Source organism: Lissotriton helveticus, chromosome 4_1 (genome assembly GCF_964261635.1).
Source record: "Lissotriton helveticus chromosome 4_1, aLisHel1.1, whole genome shotgun sequence".
Classification (NCBI taxonomy): Eukaryota; Metazoa; Chordata; class Amphibia; order Caudata; family Salamandridae; genus Lissotriton; species Lissotriton helveticus.
In genome coordinates, this window is record NC_136063.1 from 1,568,604,918 (window position 1) to 1,568,627,513 (window position 22,596).

Below are 22,596 nucleotides of genomic sequence, written 5' to 3' on the forward strand. Positions count from 1 at the left end.
TCCATCTGACTCCGTTGCCGATTTGGGAACCTGCCGACCTCAGATTGGCGGTTCCAACTGCATCATTTGGATGCGATTGCACATGGTGCAATCGGAGGCATCCATTTTTCAATGAGAGCTTGTGCGACATGCTGAAACCACCCCATCACAAGCTCCCTTTGAAAAATGTAAGTTTTAAAACATCCCTGCACTGTGTGGCAGGCACCTCACTTGCCTGCCACAAAGTGCAGGGATGTTTAGGGGGCTCCATAGGTGCCCTCAGGGCCAATTGCAGAGACACAGGGGGAAAGAGGGCCCTGCTAGGTGCCCCTAAAGTCAGTTTCCGACAGCCAATTCATGTTGGAAAGGCTGACATGGATTGGCTCTCGAAACCGACTTCAAAATCTGACGAAGGAAACGCCATCCTTAAGGGATTAGGAGGGCTTTCCGACTGGCTGGCGGGCTCCTTGAGCCCGTCTGAATCACGTCGGATTCCCAGGCCGGTTTAAACTCCGACCGGCGTCATCATAATACGGCGGTCAGACTTTAAACCTACCATGTCGTTCGGAGGCTTTCCGACCAACGTCTTAATCAGGCCCTTTGTGTTTTAAATAGCTGCCTTATTAGGTGGGAAGCTGAACATTTTCAAGACTGCTGAAGGGCAATTATCAAGTGGGCGCTACTCAGCGGCAGCCTTCAAGCTACTAATAGTTTGTTTTCCTCCTATTCTGCCAAAGCAAGAACGGCTGGTGGAGGATCATTTAAAATTGCTTCAGGAGGAAGTTACAGCTCTCTTGGCCAAGGGAGCTGTAGAGAGTTTCCCGGATTCAGAAGTAGGCAGTGGGTGTTATTCCCGCTGCTTTCTGATTCCAAAAAAGAACAAAGGGTTGCGACCCATTTTAGATCTTCGGACCGTCAATCTCTTCCTCAAGATACTCACTGTAGCTCAGGTTTTGTCTGTCCTAGACCAAGAAGACTGGATGGTAGTGTTAGACCTGCAGGATGCGTATTTTCACATCCTTATCCTGCCAAGCCACAGGCGTTACCTGCGGTTCAGGGTAGGCCGCAAGCACTCACAGTTTATCGTGCTATCCTTTGGCCATACCAGTGCTCCTCGTGTGTTCACAAAGGGGATAGCGGTGATCGCAGCTCATCTGAGCAGGTTAGGGGTGTCAGTCTTCCCCTACCTTGACGATTGACTGTTGAAGGCATCCTCGCCCCAGGCTCTTGTCTCCCACCTTCAGACTACGGCGAACTTCCTACATTCATTGGGGTTCTCTATAAACGTGCTGAAGTCACACCTGTCTCCTTCTCAGATGCTCCATTTCATTGGGACTGTTCTGAACACACAGCAGTTTCGGGCCTATCCTCCCGAGCAGTGAGTCCAGGATTTTCAGGTTATGATTCCGATGTTTCAGCCTCTATCCTGGATTTCGGTGAGACTGACTCTGAGGCTTTTGGGCCTCATGGCCTCCTGCATCCTCTTGGTAAATCCTGCCAGGTGGTGTATGCGGGCTCTGCAATGGGACCTGAAGTTCCGGTGGGCACAGCACCTAGAAAATCTCACCGACATGGTCCAGATCTCGGAAGGAACTGTGAGAGATCTTCAGTGGTGGTTGATGAAACACGATTGGGTCAACAGCAGACCCCTCTACCTTCCCCAACCAGATCTCACAGTGGTGACAGATGCGTCACTTGTGGGATGGTGCGGCCATCTGGGAGAGGTGGAGATCAGGGGACACTGATCTCCAGCAGAGTTGGGGTTCCACATCAATTTGTTGGAGCTTCGAGCGATTCGATTGGTATTGAAGACATTTCTTCCCTCTGTCAAGGGGAAGGTACTGCAGGTGTTCACGGATAACACCACCTCAATGTGTTACTGCAACATGCAGGGCGGGGTGGGGTCGTGGACCCTTTGTCGAGAGGCCCTGCGTCTCTGGTCATGGCTGGAACATCAGGGCATGACCCTGGTGGTTCAACACCGGCAGGTTCTCTTAATGCCAGGGAGGATGAATTCAGCCATTGATGCCTTGCAGATCACGAATGGCGTCACCAGTCGGAGGTGGGGCAAGGTCTCTTTTAGCACTGGGGAGATCCTTGGTTAAGTCTGTTCACCTCCAAAGAGAACACACAGTGCAGTGTCAGCAATACAGCGCGTTGGAGTTTCCAAGGCGGCTATCACTCAACTACACCTTTCTTCGTGAATGAAGCACACGCTTTCTGTACAGCTTTCCGCCCATACCACTCCTGCCCAGGGTTCTGAAGAAGATCAGGAGTGACCAGGCCCAAGTCAGTCTTGTGGCTCCGGAATGGGCAAAGAGAAGCTGGTATTCAGAGCTTCTGAAAATGAGCATCGATACTCCGATCAGGCTGCCCCTGCGGGAGGATCTTCTGTCGCGGCTGCAGGGGACGGTCCCCCATCCAAACCTGTCAACTCTGCGACTCCATGCTTAGAGATTGAGCGGCGATAGTTGATGGCTTTTGACCTTCCTCCCAAGGTATGCAACGTTATTTTGGCGGTTGTCCACTAAAACGGTATATGCCTGCTGGTGGCAGAAATTTGTATATACTGTACAGAAAGATATATATTGACCGGTCTTTCTTCTTCTCTTTCCACTGTTCTTCTATTCATGCTAACCATTGCCCAGCAGGGCCCTGAGTTGGGTACTCTCAAGGGTTATCTTTCTGCTCTATCCACTTTTTTGCAGCTGCCAGACCAACCTTCTCTATTTAGGTCTCCAATTGTAAATAGGTTTTTAAAAAGGCTGGCACACTTGTTTCCGCCCACACCCTTTGTTGTGCTGCAGTGGGACCTTAATTTGGTCATCACTTTTCTTATGTTTGCTCCTTTGCACAACTGTCACCACCAGCTGCTTACCATACTGACAGCTTTTCTGGGGGTGATAACATCTGCTCTGAGGGTGAATAAGTAGCAGGCGCCATCTTGCACGCTTCCAGACAAAGTGGTGCTTTGCACGCATGTTTCATATTTGCCAAAGGTTGTGGCCCTATTCCATCTCGGTCAATCCATCATGCTGGAAGAGGAGCGTCTCCACTGTCTGGACCCAAAAAAAGCACAAAAGAGTTCCAGGTGGATGACAAACTCTTTGTGGGGTGCGTGGGAGCTAATAAGGGGCGTGCAGTGCAAAAAAGGACCATCTCTCGCTGGGTCGTTTGTTGCATTAAAATCTGCTATGCCCTGGCTAAGAAGCGAAATTCAAAAATGGGAATTGCTATTTAATAGCTATTTATTCTTAATTGGTTTGGAGAATTCCAAAAGTGACACTTAGTACATAATAAATTGGAGAATTGCAAGCGCAAAATTGAGAAATAGGACACGAAAAAGAAGGTAAAATCTCAATCACCACTTCAAATATCAAACATAGAAGTGGTGATTGAGATTTTACCTTCTTTTTCATGTCCTATTTCTCAATTTTGCGCTTGCAATGTCACTTTTGGAATTCTCCAAACCAATTAAGAATAAATAGCTTTTAAATAGCAATTCCCATTTTTGAATTTCTTTTCTTCTTTGGTTGTCATGAGGTGTGTTAAATGAATATATCAGTATTGGCATACTTCCTTGTTAGACTGTTTAATAGGCTCAGCCTTACTGATAGGAGCCAGCCCATTTTTGTTAGTACTGGCTAAGAAGCAGCCCCCTGAGGAATTAAGGGCCCATTCCACCAAGGGAAAGGCTACAACTAAGGCCCTTGGCTCGGGGTGTCTCAGTCCTGGACATCTGTCAAGCAGCAACATGGGCATCCTTGCACATGTTTGCCAAACACTACTACCTGGCCAGTCAGGTCCACAGGGATGGGAATTTTGCCAGTTCGGTCCTGCAGGACTTCCTAGTGTAAGGTATTGGTCCAAACCCACCGCCTGGATAGTATGGCTTAGTTATTCAATTCAAAGGTAAGGAATCTGCAGCTTGAAGTCTCTATCATATGAACAAGTTACTTACCTTTGGTTTCGCATTATCTGGTAGAAACTCTATATAGCTGCAGATTCCGTACAGCCCCACCCATGCTTCCCCGCATTACAGACTGGTTTTGTTAGGGCTAGGGTTACTCCCCTTTTCAGGGCCCTGGATTTGCACACAACTACGTCAGTTACTTTGTGGTTCTCTGTGCTTCTGCCATGGAAAAAACTAAAAGTAGTTATGTCCGCGTGCCTGGGTGGTGCCTATATAGGTGACCGTGACGTCATAACCAACACTAACGATGCCAAAAAAGTCACGCAGAGCCAAATGGAGCCACCCTACAGCACGGTCAAGGGGTATTGCTCGAGGAAAAGTTTCCAGATCCAGCCTGACTCCTGGGAAATTCAAAGGTAATGAATATGCAGCTAGATAAAGTCTCTACCAGATAATGCGTTAACAAAGATAAGTAACTTGTTCAACAATGTTCAATCATAAAATAAATGGTTCATATATGACCCTTTCTCCGACCTATTCAATCACATCTTTGAAACCTCGACCTACAGGGAATCACTCCATTTAGTACAACATCTTCATGTGCATAGGGTCCATTGCACCTCTCATCTTACTTTCACACACCAATGTCCCTTACTCAGTTGTGCCATCGACGACGTCTCAAAACAAACATCACAAACTATTAGCAGACAATTATAATACAGTGTTCTTCTGTACTATTGAGTATTATCCTGGGATCATAGGCCACGTCGGACCTGATAACTGCAACTTAACACTTCACTCACACAACATTCAGAACATCTCCAATAGACAGAATGCTATTCTCATACAACCCACAAGCTAAGTCTAAGCCACTGCAACACACAACCCTATCGATACTCACTCCTCTGCCATTACAACTTTCTCCCGAATTGGTTCAACTCCGCCAGTCTTCCAAGTTGGGACATGGACTCTAGGTACTGGGGCTAGGACTGGATTAGTCTAGAATAACATTTCTATCTCCCTCTACTTCAAGAAATAACCATCCTTGCTCTGCTAGCATCTGAGAAAGCTCTGAGCCCTTCAATCTTGTCTTCTTCTTGGGTCAATAAATCTTGGTAGTTGCTTGAGTGGTAAAAGGGAATTGACATCAATTTTAAATCTCAATAACAGTGTAACTCATTTAGTCACTCAAGTAGGCCAGAACTACTAAGTGATGTTAAAGGGATTTATTACAAGGTTAGAAAGAAGCTGATATAAATGAGTCTCAGAAGTATATTGTAAAAATACAGAATCACCAAAATAAATACGAATCTGCTTTTGAAATTCAGTCTAAACAATATGAAACCTACAAGGAACTCAGCTGCTGTGATGCAGCTAATGAGAAAGAGGATCTGAAGATTACATTACAGAATTCGATCCTCCTGCCTAGTTATTAGCAAATCTAAAGAAACCTAGCTTACCCTATTCTTTTCTGGATCTTGGAAAGAACCCCAATTAAGCAGAGGAAACAAGGAAATGTGTCAGCATAATGGAGAATTCAGTACAAGTGATCCAAGTCTATAATATGTATTGCATAAAGCCACACAATCAGGTATAAAGCATGGAGGTCTGCACCTTATGAAATCCTAAGGGTCTCTGCTCTCTAACAATACCACACCAATTGACACATAAAGCATTCAAGATAACCCACGTCATCATCTTCAGCACATCTCCAGCTTCCACGATAGCAATTGGCAACTTTCTCCTTTCTTCCACACCTTCAGATTGGAACATTTGATCGACCTTGAGCGTCCCCTTCTCCGCCATGAGAACCTGTCTCCAACTTCTTTAGTACGTCGTCTTCTTGTCAAAAGTTTGATCCCGTACCTTACTATCACTATAATACACAATGCCTTTCTCACTAGCTAATGAAGCCTTCGGTTTGCGCCTGTAGAGGAGAGAACATGCAAGCAAGCAACTTTCACGATAAAGGTTCAACATTAAAATCCAAAAGCTTAAGGCCTTTAGTTACTATAACTTTAACAAAATAGTTAACGTGGACTCGACATTTGAATATATGTGCACGCATGGTCACTAGTGAATACAACAGCATGAATACTTTATGGAAACAGTCATGTGTACATATGTATTGACTTTTGACTAAATGTTACATCTTAAAACATTTGTGTAGCTATTAGTGAGAATTACAATTTCATGAGGCATCTTAATCATTAGTATGCACATGCTATGTGATTTTATTGTTCTACCAGGGAACATTTCAGAAATACGTATGAAATTCAATTCTGTATTAATATTATTAGACTACAATGAGTGTACAGAGTGCTAACTGCACATCATCATTATAAGTTTGTTCCGTGTAAAGGTGGATCCAAAAATAATCTGCTCCAAAGGTCAGACCCCAAACTGAAATCCGTCTCACATCTGTCTGCTGGAGGTAGCGTGGATGCATGGTCCCAGTCTGCAATGGTGAAAGTGAATTTAATATTCTTTGAATGGAAAATGCCCGCATAAAACTACAATAGTTAACTTTGATTCAACTATTACTTTTTTTCTGCTAGTTAAATCGAATGCTTTCCTTCTTCCAATGTTAGATAGGTTCGTGTCATGCCAAGATGCAAATCTGGTTCTCCGTCCAAGTTAAGCAAAATTTACAATATATTGTTTTAACTATTTCAGGAATGTGGCATATCGCTGTTACACAAAATTCCTGAAATTTCATCGTTACGCCAACCTGCGTAATTATGCTGCTGTTAATGGGTAAATTATAGTGCAGTAGTGCAGGGTCAACGCAAAGAACAGTGACTGTTGTTTTGTGGCTATTTTGTTCTTCTTGCCATAGTGTTGGGGCAAAATGCTTCCTCATGTCAAAAACCGACAAGAGGACATATTTTGCGCTAACATTTAGAACTAAATGACAGATTTGTGTTTCATTTAATTATGCTCAATTTCGCTTAATTTTCCAAAATTTTTACTCAATTATGCACAACGAATTTACACAATTTGAACACACCCCTAGAAACTAGACTTCACCTGTAATAGATCATGAAAGCAATATAAATTAGACAAGTTTAACTATCAGGCGAACTAGACATCTTATACATGGCAGCAAATGATTAACCATGCTAAACAACAATTGAAATAGTACAATGGGGCCTATTCACAAGGCGTGTTAATATATTTTAACACAAGTTGCAATTACTTTCAAATACTACCATCTACCCCCAAGCACAATTGCTTCCTACCCTGTATATTATGAAAATTATGATGTGTACTAAACAATCTTGTTAATTAGGGACAATCCTTGCATTAAGAAATTCTGTAAGAACCAATTGCTCTAGCAATACAAATATTAATTTCAAACAAATTACAAATACAGGCAGAATTCCTAAAAAGTGTTTACACCCACGACATTAGCTGTTAGTAGTAAATGTGAGATCACAACTGTGTATTCTTTTAAAATTGTGCTTATATATTCTTCTCTTTTTGTTTGCATAAGATGGTGCCTCCAGGAAGTCGTTTTACATCTAAATGATGGGCAGCGTATTCCAGTGTACCTTCCAGGTGTCAGCACTGAAGACATGGAGCAGGGCTATTTTTCTGAAGATGTGACGGACCGATCATAACACTGCACTCACCACTGCAACTGTTTATTTTTTTGGTTTATTTAGTAATAAAAAAAACTGTTTTTCTTCCTTAAGCCAACATTGTGACACTGATTATTGAAGTAGTATTTGAGTGTCACTGGATACGTTCATAAGTCACTTAACTTACTCAAACTACAATGCATCCGGGTAAAGTCATTTTCCTTAGTACAGAGGATTTTTTTTCAATCTAATGTATATGAGAAACAGTTCTTTTTTAAAAATATCATTATTTTATATATCTTATACTTTAAATATCCTCTTAACATATTAGTATATCATGGAGAAGGTAAAGCTGTTTTGGTTTATTCACCAACAAACGACTCTTATGTTGCAGGATACATAAACAAAAATATTGCACGTCTCGCACAAGGGCATAGCATAGCAGTCATCAGGATAATATCACGAACAGGTTCTGTAGTTCATGGCCAAGCATGCTTCTATACATAAAGCAAATACATCTCTGTAATGAAGAGGAAGGAGGTGCTGCTATCTTACATATCTTCCAGAAGAGGATGAAGGAGCACAATCTGATTTCAATGAATTGTCAACAGACACAGTGGGCAGAGCTCTTGAGGGTAGAGTTTACATGAGGGTTAAGACTAAAGGTGGGAGAAGAAGGGTTTTTGAAAAAAGAAGTGACGACAGCTTAGAGTGATGTGCATCTGTGACCACGCATAAACCTCACTGGACCACCACTCATCTCATCACTGCCACAAGCACAGGATAATTGGTGTATGAATAGCAAAATAAAATGTTTAGGTTAGCCAACGAAAAAGGAATTTGAGGGGGCTCGTCAAAAAATAAATTTACTCAACACACCGCCTCTCCTCCTCATAGCAGTAAAGTGTACAGGGTCTTAAAACCAACAAATTCAGCAACCATTGCTAACGTGCTTGTGCTCTCTCCCTAAAACGTAGTAACATTGGCTTATCCGTAATTGCCAGATTTACTTTACCTATGCGTCCCTAGTAAAGTGCACTACATGTGTCCAGGGCATGTAAAGTAAATGCTGCTAGTGGGCTTGCAGCACTGATTGTGGCTCCCAATTAAGTTGTCCTTCAAACACGTCTCAGGCATGCCACTGCAGAGCAATGTGTGCAGTTTACACTGCCATGTCGATTTGGTATTTATAACCCCTTGCCAAGTCCGAACTCTTTTTTTTATTACATACAAGTCACCCCTAAGGTAGGCCCTAGGTAGCATGGGACTTGGTGCTGAGTAGTTAAAAGTTAGGACATATCCTTTTAAATTTAACATGTCCTGGTATCGGAAACCCCCCAAATTCATTTTTTCACTACTGTGAGGCCTACCCCTCCCATAGGTTAACATTGGGGATTCACTATTACACTTAATAAGCTGTAATTCCCAATTGGGGGAGGTAGAGCTGTCATGTTTAGTACCTATGGAATTGTAATACTAAATCATCTTTACTTGTAACGTCGAATTTATCATTACAATTTTAAAAATGCCACTTTTATAAAGATGGCTTTTTTCTGCTCTTAGCCCTGTATGTCTGTAGCCGGTATCCAAAATAAACGTCTGGGGTGGGTGACAGCTGGGCTTTGTTCATTCCTGCTAGGCAGCCACACACAAAAGGAGCTTAGGTGAGACTTGATGAGCCATCGAGATCTTGATGGGCCATCCTGGGCAGGATAGGAGGGAGGAGTCAAGCTAGACTGGCTGAAATGGGGTGATACCCAGGAAACGATCCCAGTACGCTTGTTTCCGTTCCAGAGAGGACCTGGCCTGGCAGTTCGGGAAGGACTGTTCCCATGGGGAGCAGAGTCAAGATTGATTTTCATATGGCTAGGTCCAAACTGGAAGGGCATGGTGAGCAAAAACAATGGATTTAGGTCCAGATCTCTGTACCGGGGTGAATGTTTGACAATTAGTTTTTTTGCATTTGTCGCCCGAGTTTGACGGGTATGCCAAGATGTGGGTCCCATGCTCAGCATGTCACTGGAGTCAAGCTACACTGGCTGATGGGGGTGAATGGTTGACATTGTTCAGCCTTCTGCTGTGCTACTGAAGGACTGCCACTATGCTGGGCTGCTACTCAGAAAGAACTTCTTTCTTGCTGTGCTGACCAGCTACCTGCTGCCCTCCTTACCTGGGTGAGAAGCACTGGACCGACATCAGTTGAACCCAGACCCAGAATGACTCCAAGGGCTTCCTGGCTTGCCTCCTGATTGAAGTCTCAGGAACATGAAAGATTTCCAACTCACCTGCTACAGCACCTGGACTCTGCCATCTGTGAGTCTGCCCTGCCAAATGGTCCCAACCCAGTCCTGCACCCATGAAAGTGGGGTTGAAGTGCTGCTCCAGCAGAATCCACACACTGCCGTTGACGCAAGGCCTCAGAACTGACTCATCTCCTCCAATACAGACACATCTCTGCCCTTGCAAGGGTCAACTCCGATGCATCACCGTGCAGTGCATCGATCCCGTTCATGACGCATCATCACCGTCCCGCGACTCGGAACCAACACATTGCCTATCTGTGTGGATTGACGTCGCCGCATCTCCTCTTCAACGATGATGCAACCAATGTACTTTATAGCGGGACCCTGCATTCGACCCGCGATCCATCTTGGTCGACCTAAACGTTTGGTTTTGACCCGGTGTGGCGTGACTAGATAACCCCAGTTGGCGCTTTATGGTTTCTAGCACTACATTGCCGTTTATTCTTTAAAAATTCATAACTCCAGTTCTACCTATTAGATTTTTGTTGTTAAATTAAACTCTATTTTCCTAACCAGGTGGGGTATCTCTTTGTGTGGTGTTTTCACTGTATTACTGTTTCAAGTAATGCACAAATATTTTACACATTACCTCTTAAGTTAAGGCTAAGTTAAGGCTAGCTGCTCTGTGTCAGGCTACCAGGGGATCAGCACATCTTAATTTATAGTGTGTTTATGCATTATCCTGACCAGGATTGTGGGTCCTGCTTGGTCAGGGTGCATTCCTCTGCCAACCAGAAAGCCAATTGCTAACATTGGTGATCAGCGGTGGGGATAGGACTTGTGTTTGTGCAGTGCCATACAGTCATTTGGTATACACTACCATCCCATACCTAAGACCAATTCGAGTCAATTCTCCCTAAATGGCATTTTTACTTTTTCCAAATGTATCCTCTCTCAACCTTCCTGTTGGATCTGTGATCTCACCTGCAAAAATTGAGTTTGAGCTGGCAAACCTGGAGAGATACACTGCAGCCCACCTAAAGGAGTTTTGCCAGGAGAATGGGTTGCCTGCCAAGAGGAGCACTAAGAAGGCAGAGCTCCAAAAGGCTGTAAGGGTAAGTGCAGAGGCCCGTCAGGCCCCCACAAACAATAAGGAGGAAGAGGAGCTGGATGATGAGGAAGAATTGAATCAAGACTCACAGGAGGGTTTTGAACTGCTTCCGGTGGAGGAGGGGGACAACATCCTTCCAAGGTTGGAGCTTCCACTGCAGAGAGCAGTGTGTCATCAAGGCGCCTGCCCCCAGAGGAGTTGGAGGACAGACGGGAGGAGAGGAAGCTTATGTTGGAGTTTGCTAAGCTGGAGGAAGAGCAAACTCTGCAAGAAAGGAGGCTGGCCATGGAGCGAAAGTGAATGGACCATGAGCTAAGCCTCAGACCGCTGGACATCCAAGCCATGCAAGTGGAGTCCAGCAGTAATGGTGGCGGCGTACCGGCTGTGTCCACTGGAGAAGGGAGGGCCAGCATCCCAAAGGATTTTGTACCCAATTATGTGATGGGGGATGACCTTGATATGTGGTTTTCTGCATATGAAGTGGCTCTGTAGGTGCACAAGGTTCCTGTGGAGTAGTGGGGGTGGGGTAACTAGTGGAGGTACATGCCCACAGTGGGGAGGGACACACTCCTAACACTTGAGTTATAGTACCACACACACAATAGACTCTAATGAAGGCCCGACTTATTAGTACATTTGGGTTGACCCCTGAGAGGTATAGACAGAAGTTCAGGAGCAGTCACAAACTTCCCACACAGACCTGGGTGGACTTCCTAGATTACTCCAGCAAGGCACTGAAGGGCTGGGTGAGGGGCAGCAAGGATTAGGATCATACTGGGCTAGACAACTTAATTTTGTGGTAGCATATGCTTGCTATTTGTTTTACAGAGCTGCGCTAACACTGGTTGATAGCAAGCTGACACTTGAGGAGGGGGACCTCTGGGTCTGCCCCAGAGTGTCCAATAGTTCCTGGGGTGACTACAAGAAGGGTGATTCCCTCCAGCTGAGTGAGGGGGAGGTCAAGGGAGACCCAGACAAGTCTCAGGTTAAGGGGTAAGGAAAGGGTTCCCATGTCCCTTCTGAGAAGAAAGAGGGAGATTCTGGTGGGCGGTGGCCTAGGGCGCTCCATTTCCAACCCCCACTGCTTTGATTGTTCCCAGTTAGGACACAAGCAGGGGTCTCTGTCCAAAGAGACCACCCACTGGTGGGAACTCTACAGGAGTAGCTAATGTGGCCTGAGGGGTAAGTAGTACGCCGGGACAGGTCATAGACCCATGCCATCATCTCTCGCAGCTGGGATATAGACCACCAGGTGAAAGTAAATGGGGTCCCAGTCACTGTCCTGGGGGATAAAGGGACAGCCAAACTATGATAGCACAAAAGCTAGTTTCCCCAGACCAGTACACCGGACAGGTGTGTAGGGTGAATCAGGCCCATGGGCAGGACTTTTTCTGCCCTATAGCTCTGGTATCCCTGTAATGGGGTGGGGAGGTGACCAATTGAAGTGTCATAGTTAGTCCCCAGATGCTCATAGGCTGCATTCTGGGAAACGAGTTGCCAGTGGTGTCAGGAGAACTGAGGGATAGCCTCCCAGGGCGCCCTGACAGTTCAGTTTTCTGGTAATACCACTCCCAAGCAGAAGCCCAGATGTACTGCCGAGATGAGGGAGGACTCACCCTTGACCCCTGTTCAGCCCCAGGGCGGATGCCCGGTGGAGCTGTCCTATGCAGCTACCGTCCCCTACCCAGCCGGTCATCTGACATTGTTTTTTTCTTCGTCTCCCCGTCTATGTCTCTTTCCCTCCGCCTTCGATGGAACTATGACGACGCCCCTTGGGCGGATACCAATACTGTTCTTAACTACCACAGAGCCTGAGCAACTTTGGCCGATGCCCGGTGGAGCTGTCTTACACAGAAATAGAGGAGTCTGGCCTCTTGGCCGTCACCTACCCAGCCGGTCATCTGACATTGTTTTCCTCTTCTCCCCGTTCGTGTCTCCTTCACTCCCCCTCCCTCTGTGATTCTTTGATTCAAACGGTTGTAACTATGTAACCTGTAACTCGCTGATTCAACTGATATAACTATGTATCCTGTAACTTGCTGATCCTCATGTAAAGCGCTCTGATACCTCCGGGTATAGCCAGTGCTATATAAAACTTTGCAAATAAAAATAAAACAGACCCTTGGCTGAGCGACCAGTTTCAGAATACCATCCCTGAACTGGTGGGAGGGAGAGTGAAAAAAGGGGGCAAGGCTCCTGGGGCAACTGCCCCCCCCAACCCCCCCACCCAACACACTGATGAACCTCAGAGGTCAGAGAGGCCTGGAGCCTGCCTCTGGATACTGACATCTGTCATTTGTCTCTGTTGGTTGCTGCCCTTGTGGACAGAGTTTTCCCTGGATTGAGGACAGAAGTCAAACCCAAGGGATGAAATGGTTCACATCACTTTGTCAGCCATGGTGGTTTTATCTGCCTACTGGAATACATATGTGAGCAAATTAAGGTTAAGTACTGTACAGATGTGGTCCACAGGGGAGGAGAAGGATTCCCCATGGGGCACTTCAGTGGCTCAGGAGAGTATAGATAGAGGGATCCAACTGAGATTAGTGAGGCATTGAACTGACAAATGTCCCTGCAGTAGTGGGCCATTGTCAACGTTCGATCGCCTAAGAAAGGAGCTCCATCAAGGGGTTGATTAGTCTACCCTGGCTTTAGGCTGGAGGGGGAGTCCTGTTGGAAACTGCTCTTTCTGCAGGATCACCCCCAAACATTTGGCCTTCCTACTCCCCTTTCTGCTGAACTGGTTTTTGTTGGCTTTAGAACTCTGTGCATTTGATCACGGCTAACCAGTGGTAAAGTGTTTGTGCTCTCTCACCAAAAACGTGGTAACATTGGCTTATTCACAATTGACAGATTTACTTTGCCTATAAGTCCCTATTAAAGTGCACTAAATGTGCCCAGGGCCTGTATATTAAATATTACTTGTGGGCCTGCAGATTGTGCCACCCACTTAAGTGGTTCTACAAACAGGTCTCTGGCCTGCCACCGCAGAGCCTCTGTTTGCAGTTTACACTGCCAGGTCGACTTGGCATTTACAACCCCTTTGCCAAGTCCTGAACTCTTGTTTTATTACATATAAATCACCCTTAAGGTAGGCCCTAGGTAGTCCTTAGGGTACATTTTTGTTCAATTAAAAGGTAGAATATGTCCTTTTACCTTTTACACGTCCTGGTAGTAGAAAAGAAAACAAATTCGTTTTTCACTACTGTGAGGCCTACCCCTCCTGTAGGTTAACACCGGGGATTCATTATTACTCTTACCTTTGGAATTGTAATTCTAAATCCTCTTTACTGGTAAAGTTGAATTTATCATTATAATTTTTAAAATGCCACTTTTATAAAGATATATATTAATAACTATGGGTGACCCAATACACCTCTGTGGGCTGGGGTAATAAAGTTAAACAAGTAGAGCTGCCTACAAGGGATTTATTCTCAAAGATATGTTTTAAATAATTCAATATATCTTCTGTCACATGACCACATATGTAAATCAATTACAGTAACTGGGAGTGGTAAAAGGTAGTTTGATTACATGAAACGGGTTGCTAACCAACAGTTCTCACATACATTGATAAAAAAAGTCAAAAATAGATCGAAGATGGATATGTACTAGTCATCATTGTATCAACATCCATCTCCACAAAATCAAAACTTGATTTGATCCTAAACATAGGAATCAGAAACTCAAAAATAATTTAATTTAACAGTGTCTAAAAGGAAGAATGGGTTACACGTGAATGTTTCGGTCTCCGCTACATTATGTCCAACGTTTGGATCAAACAGTGCACACATCACATGTACATAATTGCACATATATACTTTTATCTCTAAAATGTCTCTTGTTCTAAGTAAAATACAGATACTCTAAAAAATCTATCAGCAAAATTTAAACTATCTAAAATATCTCTCACTTTTTTCCGGTTGCTTTTCTAATTAATTATTATTGAAATAATCAGTTGTAAATCGTATATGATATAAAGTGGAATTGCTAGCTTTTCTATTGGTTGAACTGCTGGAGTCATGCTATGTGAAGGAGGTTGCTCTTTTATCACATTTTATTTACATTGGTTTGTAATTTACTGATAGCATGCCATGTTTTAATAAAAAAAAAATCTTAGACAGTAGACAAGTGCTTCAATGTGCTATCTAATACATGTCGATTCCCTAATCAAAAGACAAAACCAGTTAGCAGAGTCTTTTCCCATTAGGAAGACTTATGACAAAAAAGTAGATATATGCCAGGGTATAGAAAACATCGGCTAACCCAGCAAAGTGAGAGAATTCTAGACAATACATGTATCTTTGCTTTTTAGGTTTCGCCTGGTCGAAAGCTGCGCACCGCGCAGCTTTTCGGCGCAGGCGAAATCTAATGAGAACAGTATGTGGCTTGGTCACCGCCTCTCTGTTCCATTGGCTAGCTCCATAAATGGAGGCTAGCCATTGGAACAGAGATCTGTCCGTCTATGCCAGAGCAGATTCGTGGGCGTTCCCGAGAATTTTAGGCTTTTGCCCACGTCATGCGGCGGTGGGCGGTGCTTTTTTTTTTTTGGTTGAAGGTTTGTTTTGGTAATTTCTCCTGGAAGGCACCGCAACGAGTGACGTCTGCCTGGCATCGGCCGCACCTAAGCTTGAAGGACACGAAGGTCGTACATAGGGTCAGTTGGATGCTGTGATATTAACAAGTTATAACGCGGATTAATTCATTGCCAACACTAACTGCTTGAGCCACACTGAAAACAAGCATAAGCCCCGCACAGCTATTTTAAGGAAGTCACGCTGCATTCACTTCCTACTTGTAACAAACATTGACAAGGCAATATAGAATTTTTCTTTTAATAGCGTATAGAGAGCCCCCCCCCCCCCGATGAGTTCCTGGAGCCGGGCCTGGTGTGACCAGTGCGGTGACACGCCGCAGGGCTCTGTGCCAAAGAGACAAACACATTCAAAACACCTCGAACAACCTCTCCTTTTGTGGGAGCAGTCTGTGCTTGCTGCTGGAGACTTCTGCAAAGCCCCCGCCCCCACGCCCCTTCCCCCCCGCCCCCACCCCCCTAGGCTGCGTCACTGTCCGTTTGTACCATTCTGGTGCTCAGAACAACAACCACTTGTGCGTAAAATGAAAAAAAGTCCACCGGGCCCCGTGCCACGCATTCCTCGCCTCTTACTGAGTACTCTTAAAATAAACTGTCCCTGGCACCGCTTCCGGATGTACATTGAAGCGCTCCACGAGCTTTGCTGGCTGGTCCCTAGCGCCTCGAGGCGCGATAAGCGCTAAAGCCCCCCATACACTCACCGGGCCTCTCTGGAGCAGCGTGGGCACAGCCTGGCAGCACCCTCGGGCGCAGCTCTGGAAAGGATGCCCCACCAGCGGCTCCCTCGGCGATATTTATAAATGATATGATGATGCTCCACCCCCCCCCCCCTCCGGACGGATCGTTTACACGTGCCCCCCCTGCTCGTGCCCGTGAACAGCCGTCCAAGAACACAGACACGTGCACGAGGATGTCTCGCCCCCCGCCCGCTCACAAAACTCCCTACAACTCTTACACACATGCTTCCTACACACAGCCCAGCGCCTGCCTGGTGCACAAGGGTCGGGCTGGCACTTGTGCAACAGTGAAAACATTGAGGGGGCATTGGAACGCTGCCGTGGGGAGGGCGGGCTCGCCACAAACTTTAGGGAAATTCCATCCTCCTTTTCTAAGTGAATCACCCCGCCGAGCTCTAAACCAAGCCCTGAGTCACTGAGGTGGGGGGGGGGATTCCTTCCACATTCCTGGGAGCCTGGGGCGCCGCGTGCTGCAGGTTTCTCACTATTAATCACCACTTTCTTACTTAGGAAATATTCAGACATTTAATGTCTCCAAAAGAAAGAATTAATCCCTTCTTTTGGTGGAGGGCGGTAAAGGAACCCTCTAATCTGATTCGGGTGCTGGGGGGGAAAATGTTTTCCCAGTGATACAAATACAGCAAACAAGCATTGGCAAATCCAATCGTTCTTACTTTGCCAGTGCTGTACAGACAGCGTTGGCTTTGCCACTGCTGGGGACGATCGCGGTATTTTGAACGCTCCGGTAACTTTACTGAGGACAGAATTATGCATCACGAGCAGAGAACCCAATGAAACATCATACCGTGGGTTGTTACATTAACATATTCCATTAGTACAAAGCCATATACAAGCCGGTTAAACTGTAACTAGGGACGTTTTTGTATGTGTGGCCCTGGGTGGGTGTGTGTGGCTCTGGGTGTGAGGGTGTGTGTGGCTCTGTGTGTGTGTGTGTGTGGCTCTGGTTGTGTGGGTGTGTGTGTGGCTCTGGGTGTTTGGGTGTGCGTGTGGCTTTGGGTGTGTGGCTCTGGGTGTGTGAGTGTGTGTGTGGCTCTGGGTGTGTGTGGCTCTGGGTGTGTGGGTGTGTGTGTGGCTCTGGGTGTGTGTGTGTGGCTCTGGGTGTGTGGGTGTGGCTCTGGGTGTGTGTGTGTGTGTCTGTGTGGCTCTGGGTGTGTGTGTCTGTGTGTCTCTGGGTGTGTGTGTGTGGCTCTGGGTGTGTGGGGGTGTGTGTGTGTGGCTCTGGGTGTGTGGGTGTGTGTGGCTCTGGGTGTGTGTGTGTGTGTCTGTGTGGCTCTGGGTGTGTGTGTCTGTGTGTGTCTGGGTGTGTGTGTGTGGCTCTGGGTGTGTGGGTGTGTGTGGCTGTGGGTGTGTGTGTGTGACTCTGGGTGTGTGTGTGTGTGGCTCTGGGTGTGTGTGTGGCTGGCTCTGGGTGTGTGTGTGGTAGTAATTGCTGTCTGCTGAGCTCATCCGTAGGGTACAATAGGTCTCACATTTGCGAGAGATAAAGCTAATGGCAATGTAAATAACAATACCATTTATTTATCTGTTTTCAAAACCAACACATGAATACAAATTTTGTCATTTGCAATGCCAATAGCTCAAACTTTTCCAAAGGCGAAACCATTGCATTGTAAATGCTTGTTTCATATTTTGCAGAAACCTTTACCAATAGTGTTAGTGGAGTGCACTATCTATCAACTTAATACACATACCAAGCAAGTTCTTTCAAGTCAGGAGTCTGGGAAAATGATTGACATACATCTTTCTTTGCCACATTTTGAAATGGCTAATGCATTTCAATGAGAAGATGATAGTTAAGGAAAATGTGGGATTTTGTTATTGCACACTTTTTGTTCAGAATGCAGAATATCAAAAAAGCAGAGAACACATTAACGCAGCACAACAAAAACATGTACATTTCATTGTATTTTCTCCCTATCCATTCCTCCACGTATATAGTTGCTATATGGCTAAGACATGCTAAGGCATTTAGCCAATAACATTTTCCATTCTGGCATGAATATTTTTACTTTCACCATTATAAGAACAGGCTTAAAATCCGGGCATGCAAAATGATGCTGGTTAAAACCCAGGCTGTAGGTGTTACGCATGACACGAGGCACTGTGGCATGTTATGTGCCCACTTTTTGCACATCAACCTTTGTTCCCTCTACACATAATCATATACCCATAATTCTCACAGCCATGTTACAGTATGGTACATCATCCAGGACTCCTGTATTGCACAAGACTCATTGCTCATCTCATGAAAAATGCCCTGTGCTTCCCTGATGCACAGTATTGAGTACTCCCATGAAGCAAATTACCATGATTCATGAAATGGCTTTTTGTAACACATTACCGAATTGCAAAATGAGTTAAGCAACACCCAACAAATCACTATTTGGAAGAGGTGAGTGTAGGGTGTCCCTTCCAAACAGTGATTTGTTTTGGTATTTATCAGTGTTTTCAACTAAAATCAGGTAGCAAAACAAAGCATTGCAATTTTACTGACACCCCTCAAAGGAGGTGTTAACCCATTCGCAAATAGGAAAGGTACCCTTACAAACTCTTTCCACTTTGTAAGTGTTAAAAAAATGTTGGAAGGGGAGTAGGCAGTAGTCCACAGGAACACTGCCAATCCTCAAAAACAAAAGTTAAAGGCAGCCTGTTTCTTTTAATTTTTAAGTTGACTTTATTTAAAATGGGATCACAGGAGGTCACCTGTTCAGGAAATTGTAATGCAGTGGGGCTAAAGCAGAGAGCTTTTGGACCAACAGATGCATCAGAATTTCTGACATCTGTCAATCCTTGCACCATGGTGCGCTGTATTGTAAATACAGTGCATCCATGGTGGCGCAAGGGTATCGCAGGCTGGTGCAGGGAAACTGACACATCTCTACAGATGTGTCAGTGTCTTGTAAATCTATCCCAATATCCTCTTTACTTTTAAGGTCGAATGCAGCATTGCCATTTTAAAAATGATACTTTTATAAAGATTGCCATTTTCTGCTCTTAGTCCTGACTGCCTGCAGCCGGTCGCCAATACACGTCTGGGGTGGGTGACAGCTGGGCTTTGTGCATTTCCTCTAGACAGCCAAACACAAAAGGAACTTAGGTGTGACTTGATGGGCCATTGACTTCTTGATGGACCATCCTGGGCAATTATGAGAGGGAGGAGTCAAGCTAGCTTGGCTGATGAGGGGTGATACCCAGAAACCGGTCGCAAGATGCTTGTTTCTGGTCCAGGGAGGACCTGGCCTGGCTGTTCGGGCCGACTGCTCCCATGGCCAGCAGGGTCAAAACTGATTTGCTAATGGCAGGGTCCAAACTGGAATGGCATGGTGAGCAAAAAAAACGATTGATTTAGGCCCAGATCTCTGTACTGGGGTGAATGTTTGACACTGTTTAGCATTCTGTCCATCAATTTTTTTTTTGCGTTTGTCAACCCAAGTGGGATGGGTATACACAGATGTGGGTCCCGTGTTTAACATGCCACTGGAGTCAAGCTAGACTGGCTGTTGAGGGGTGATACCCCGAAACTGGTCCCAGGATGCTTGTTTCTGGTCCAGGGAGGATCTGGCCAAGCAGTTCGGGCTGGACTGTTCTCATGGGGAACAGGATCAAGAATGATTTGCATATGGCTGGGTCCAAAATGGTATGGTGAGCAAATAAACAATGGATTTAGGCCCAGATCACTGTACTGGATGTGAATGTTTGACATTGTTCAGCATTCCTTACATCAGTTGTTCTTTGTACAGCCTCACACTTATACCCGAATAGGCTATGTCTTGTCCCCACACAAAGGACTGTATACATCCATGTAGTGAGTCTGGAGCCAGAGCAGGAATGGAGATCCTCTGTGCACTTCAAAGCACTTCTTTGAAGTCTCCCTCACTTTGAAGGCACCACTGGGAATAAGAACTGGACTTCTGACCCTACCACTTCAGTACACTTCTGGACCTGTGGTTTCTCTGCTAGGAAGAAGGACTGCCACTCTGCTGGACTGCTATTTTGAAAGAACTGCTTTCTTGCTGTGCTGACCGCCTACCTGCTGCCCTCTTAGCCAACAAAAGTTAAAGGCAGCCTGTTTCTTTAAAGGAAAATGGGCTGCATTTTTTGTAAAGTTGACTTTATTTAAAATGGGATCACAGGCATCCATTTTGTAGTAAGTCGCAATTTACAACTTATAAAGAAAGTTGGTGCACAATTTGAAGATCCCTAGTGCTCCAATGAATCACATCACCTGGGGCTTCTCTGGTGCATATCACTCCATACCACCTAACGCACACTTTTACGAATGTTTTTCATGGGTGCTCACATAATGCATAAAATGTCTTCAATTTACTTAACGTTATAAAGGCCAGCATGTTCAGTGCTAAAACTGCACCATGCATATGCCCGGGAAAACTTTAGTAAATGTGGGCCTTGGTTGTATCCTGCTAAGTATTGTTTACCCTACCTCAAATGTTATTTGATCTGTTGCTGACTTGGTAGGCACAGGCTGATAATGTTTATCTTTATGTTTAGGGAATTTATTAAGCGCACGATTACCAACGGTCTCTTGGCACTGGGAGGAGAGGGAGAGCTGTCTTACAGGCTCTAACAGTAGGCCAGAGTGAATAACCATGTTTTCATTCATTTTGTTTCCTAAAACTGGTATATTCTGGTGTTTATCTGATTTCTATTGGCAAGGCATTCCATTGTTTGGGGCCCAGTACCGAAAAGCGAGAGCCACCCATTCTCTATCGCTTGAATCTAGGAATGGTCAGCATATCTGAGATTCCGTGTGGGTAAGTATCTTGAGATCTTTGTGGAGATGAATTTGGGGTCCGTCTCATGAAGTGTGTTGAAAATTATGCATCCGGTTTTAAACATGGATAGCTGAGTCACAGGAAGCCAATGTAGCTGCTTCATTAGCGGCTTGGTATGGCAGTCTCTAGGTTGCTGAAAGACTAGCCTGGATTTTGGATCAGTTGTAACCTGTGAGTTAGATTAGCAGGGAGCCCTAGATAGATGGTGTTGGCATAGTCCAGCCTGGACATTATTGAGGCAAGCATGATGGCTATGCTGGCCTCCCTGGAGAAAAATGTCCTAATTTTCATAAAGGTCCTCAAGTGAAAAACACACGAGGACGTGACCAGGTTAATCTGTTCCTGCATAGATAGATTAGCATTTATCTTAATGCCCAGACTTTTGACTGAATTTTTTGGGATGGGTGGAGTCCCCAGAGCAGCTGGCTAGTGTGCCGGAGTCCACTGTTCTATTCTGTTGTTAGAGATAATTATCTCAGTTCTATCCGAGTTTAATTTGAGATAATTATGAGTCATCCATTCCTTGATGAAGAGCATAGTATGTTGGAAAAAGACCTTGGAGTCATTTGTGTCATCAATCGTAAAGATCAGCTACATGTCATCTGCGTGATTATATACCTCCACTCCCCTTTTTTTGAGAACTCGGATCAGGGGACAGATAGAGATATTGAACAGGTGGGGAGAGAGGGATGACCCCTAAGGTACCCTACATGTGGTACTGATCCTGCCTGACTGATTGGGTGCGTTCCCCCAAAAATGAGAGCATCCAATCCAGAGCCGTGCCTTTCAGACCTGCCACTGCCATTCTATCCGCTAGGATGGAATGGTCCACTGTGTCGAACGCAGCGGGCAGGTCTAGTAGAACCAAGGCCTGAGTACATCCTCTGTCTGCTCCTTCCTTCAGATTGTCTAAGACACTCAAGATGACTGATTCAGTAGAGTGCAATGTTCTGAAGCCTGCCTGTGAGAGTCCAGAAAGTGTGATTCTTCGATGAAGGCACAAAGAAGTTTAGCTACATGAGCCTCCAGCAATTTTGCCGGGTAAGGGAGGAGTGAGATAGGTCTGTAGTTGCTTAGAAGGCTGGGGTGTACTCCAGCCTTCTTTTGTAGTGGGACTAACACTGCCTCTTTGAAGGCACGCTGGACTAACCCTTGCCCTAAGGAGGTGTTAAGGAGAGCGAGAGAAAGGTAGCCGGAAAATTTTGGTAGTCTTTATTGCATGATTTAAAAAAACCTTTGCAAATTACAGAATTTTAAGAACGATATATCAATAAATATATGTAAAAATGAGTATAGGATCATATGCGTTATGAAAATTGTAAAAATTTATAAAAAAATACTTATAAAAAGGGAGAGCTAAGGATCATGTCCGTTATACAGTAAGGTGGCAGTTGGAACTAGGTTTGTAATTGTGCCTTTCCAAGTTTTTTTCTGCTTGTTCCAAAAACCTTACTAGGGCACAGTTTAATTTAGTGTTCCGAGGGTCAAAGCAAGCCAAGACTGCTGCTCTACACGATCTAATCATGTTTGTGTTCCAGAGTTTCCTCAGGAGGGACCGTCTTTCGTTCAGCAGGTTTGGGCAAAGACAAAAGATGTGTACTATGTCTTCTTTGTGATTCCC

General features: G+C 45.1%; 1 protein-coding gene across 2 annotated transcripts in view; it reads left to right on the forward strand.

Annotated features, from left to right (window-relative positions):
• Positions 1-7,589, forward strand: part of COA1 (cytochrome c oxidase assembly factor 1) — a 337,235-nt gene extending 329,646 nt beyond the window's left edge. For both annotated transcript variants that reach the window (XM_078688191.1, XM_078688190.1), the window contains one exon: positions 7,389-7,589. In XM_078688191.1, coding sequence (XP_078544317.1) covers positions 7,389-7,515 — 127 coding nt within the window. In that variant the 3' untranslated portion in view covers positions 7,516-7,589. The remainder of the gene's footprint in view (positions 1-7,388) is intronic.
• Positions 7,590-22,596: the final 15,007 nt, after the last annotated feature.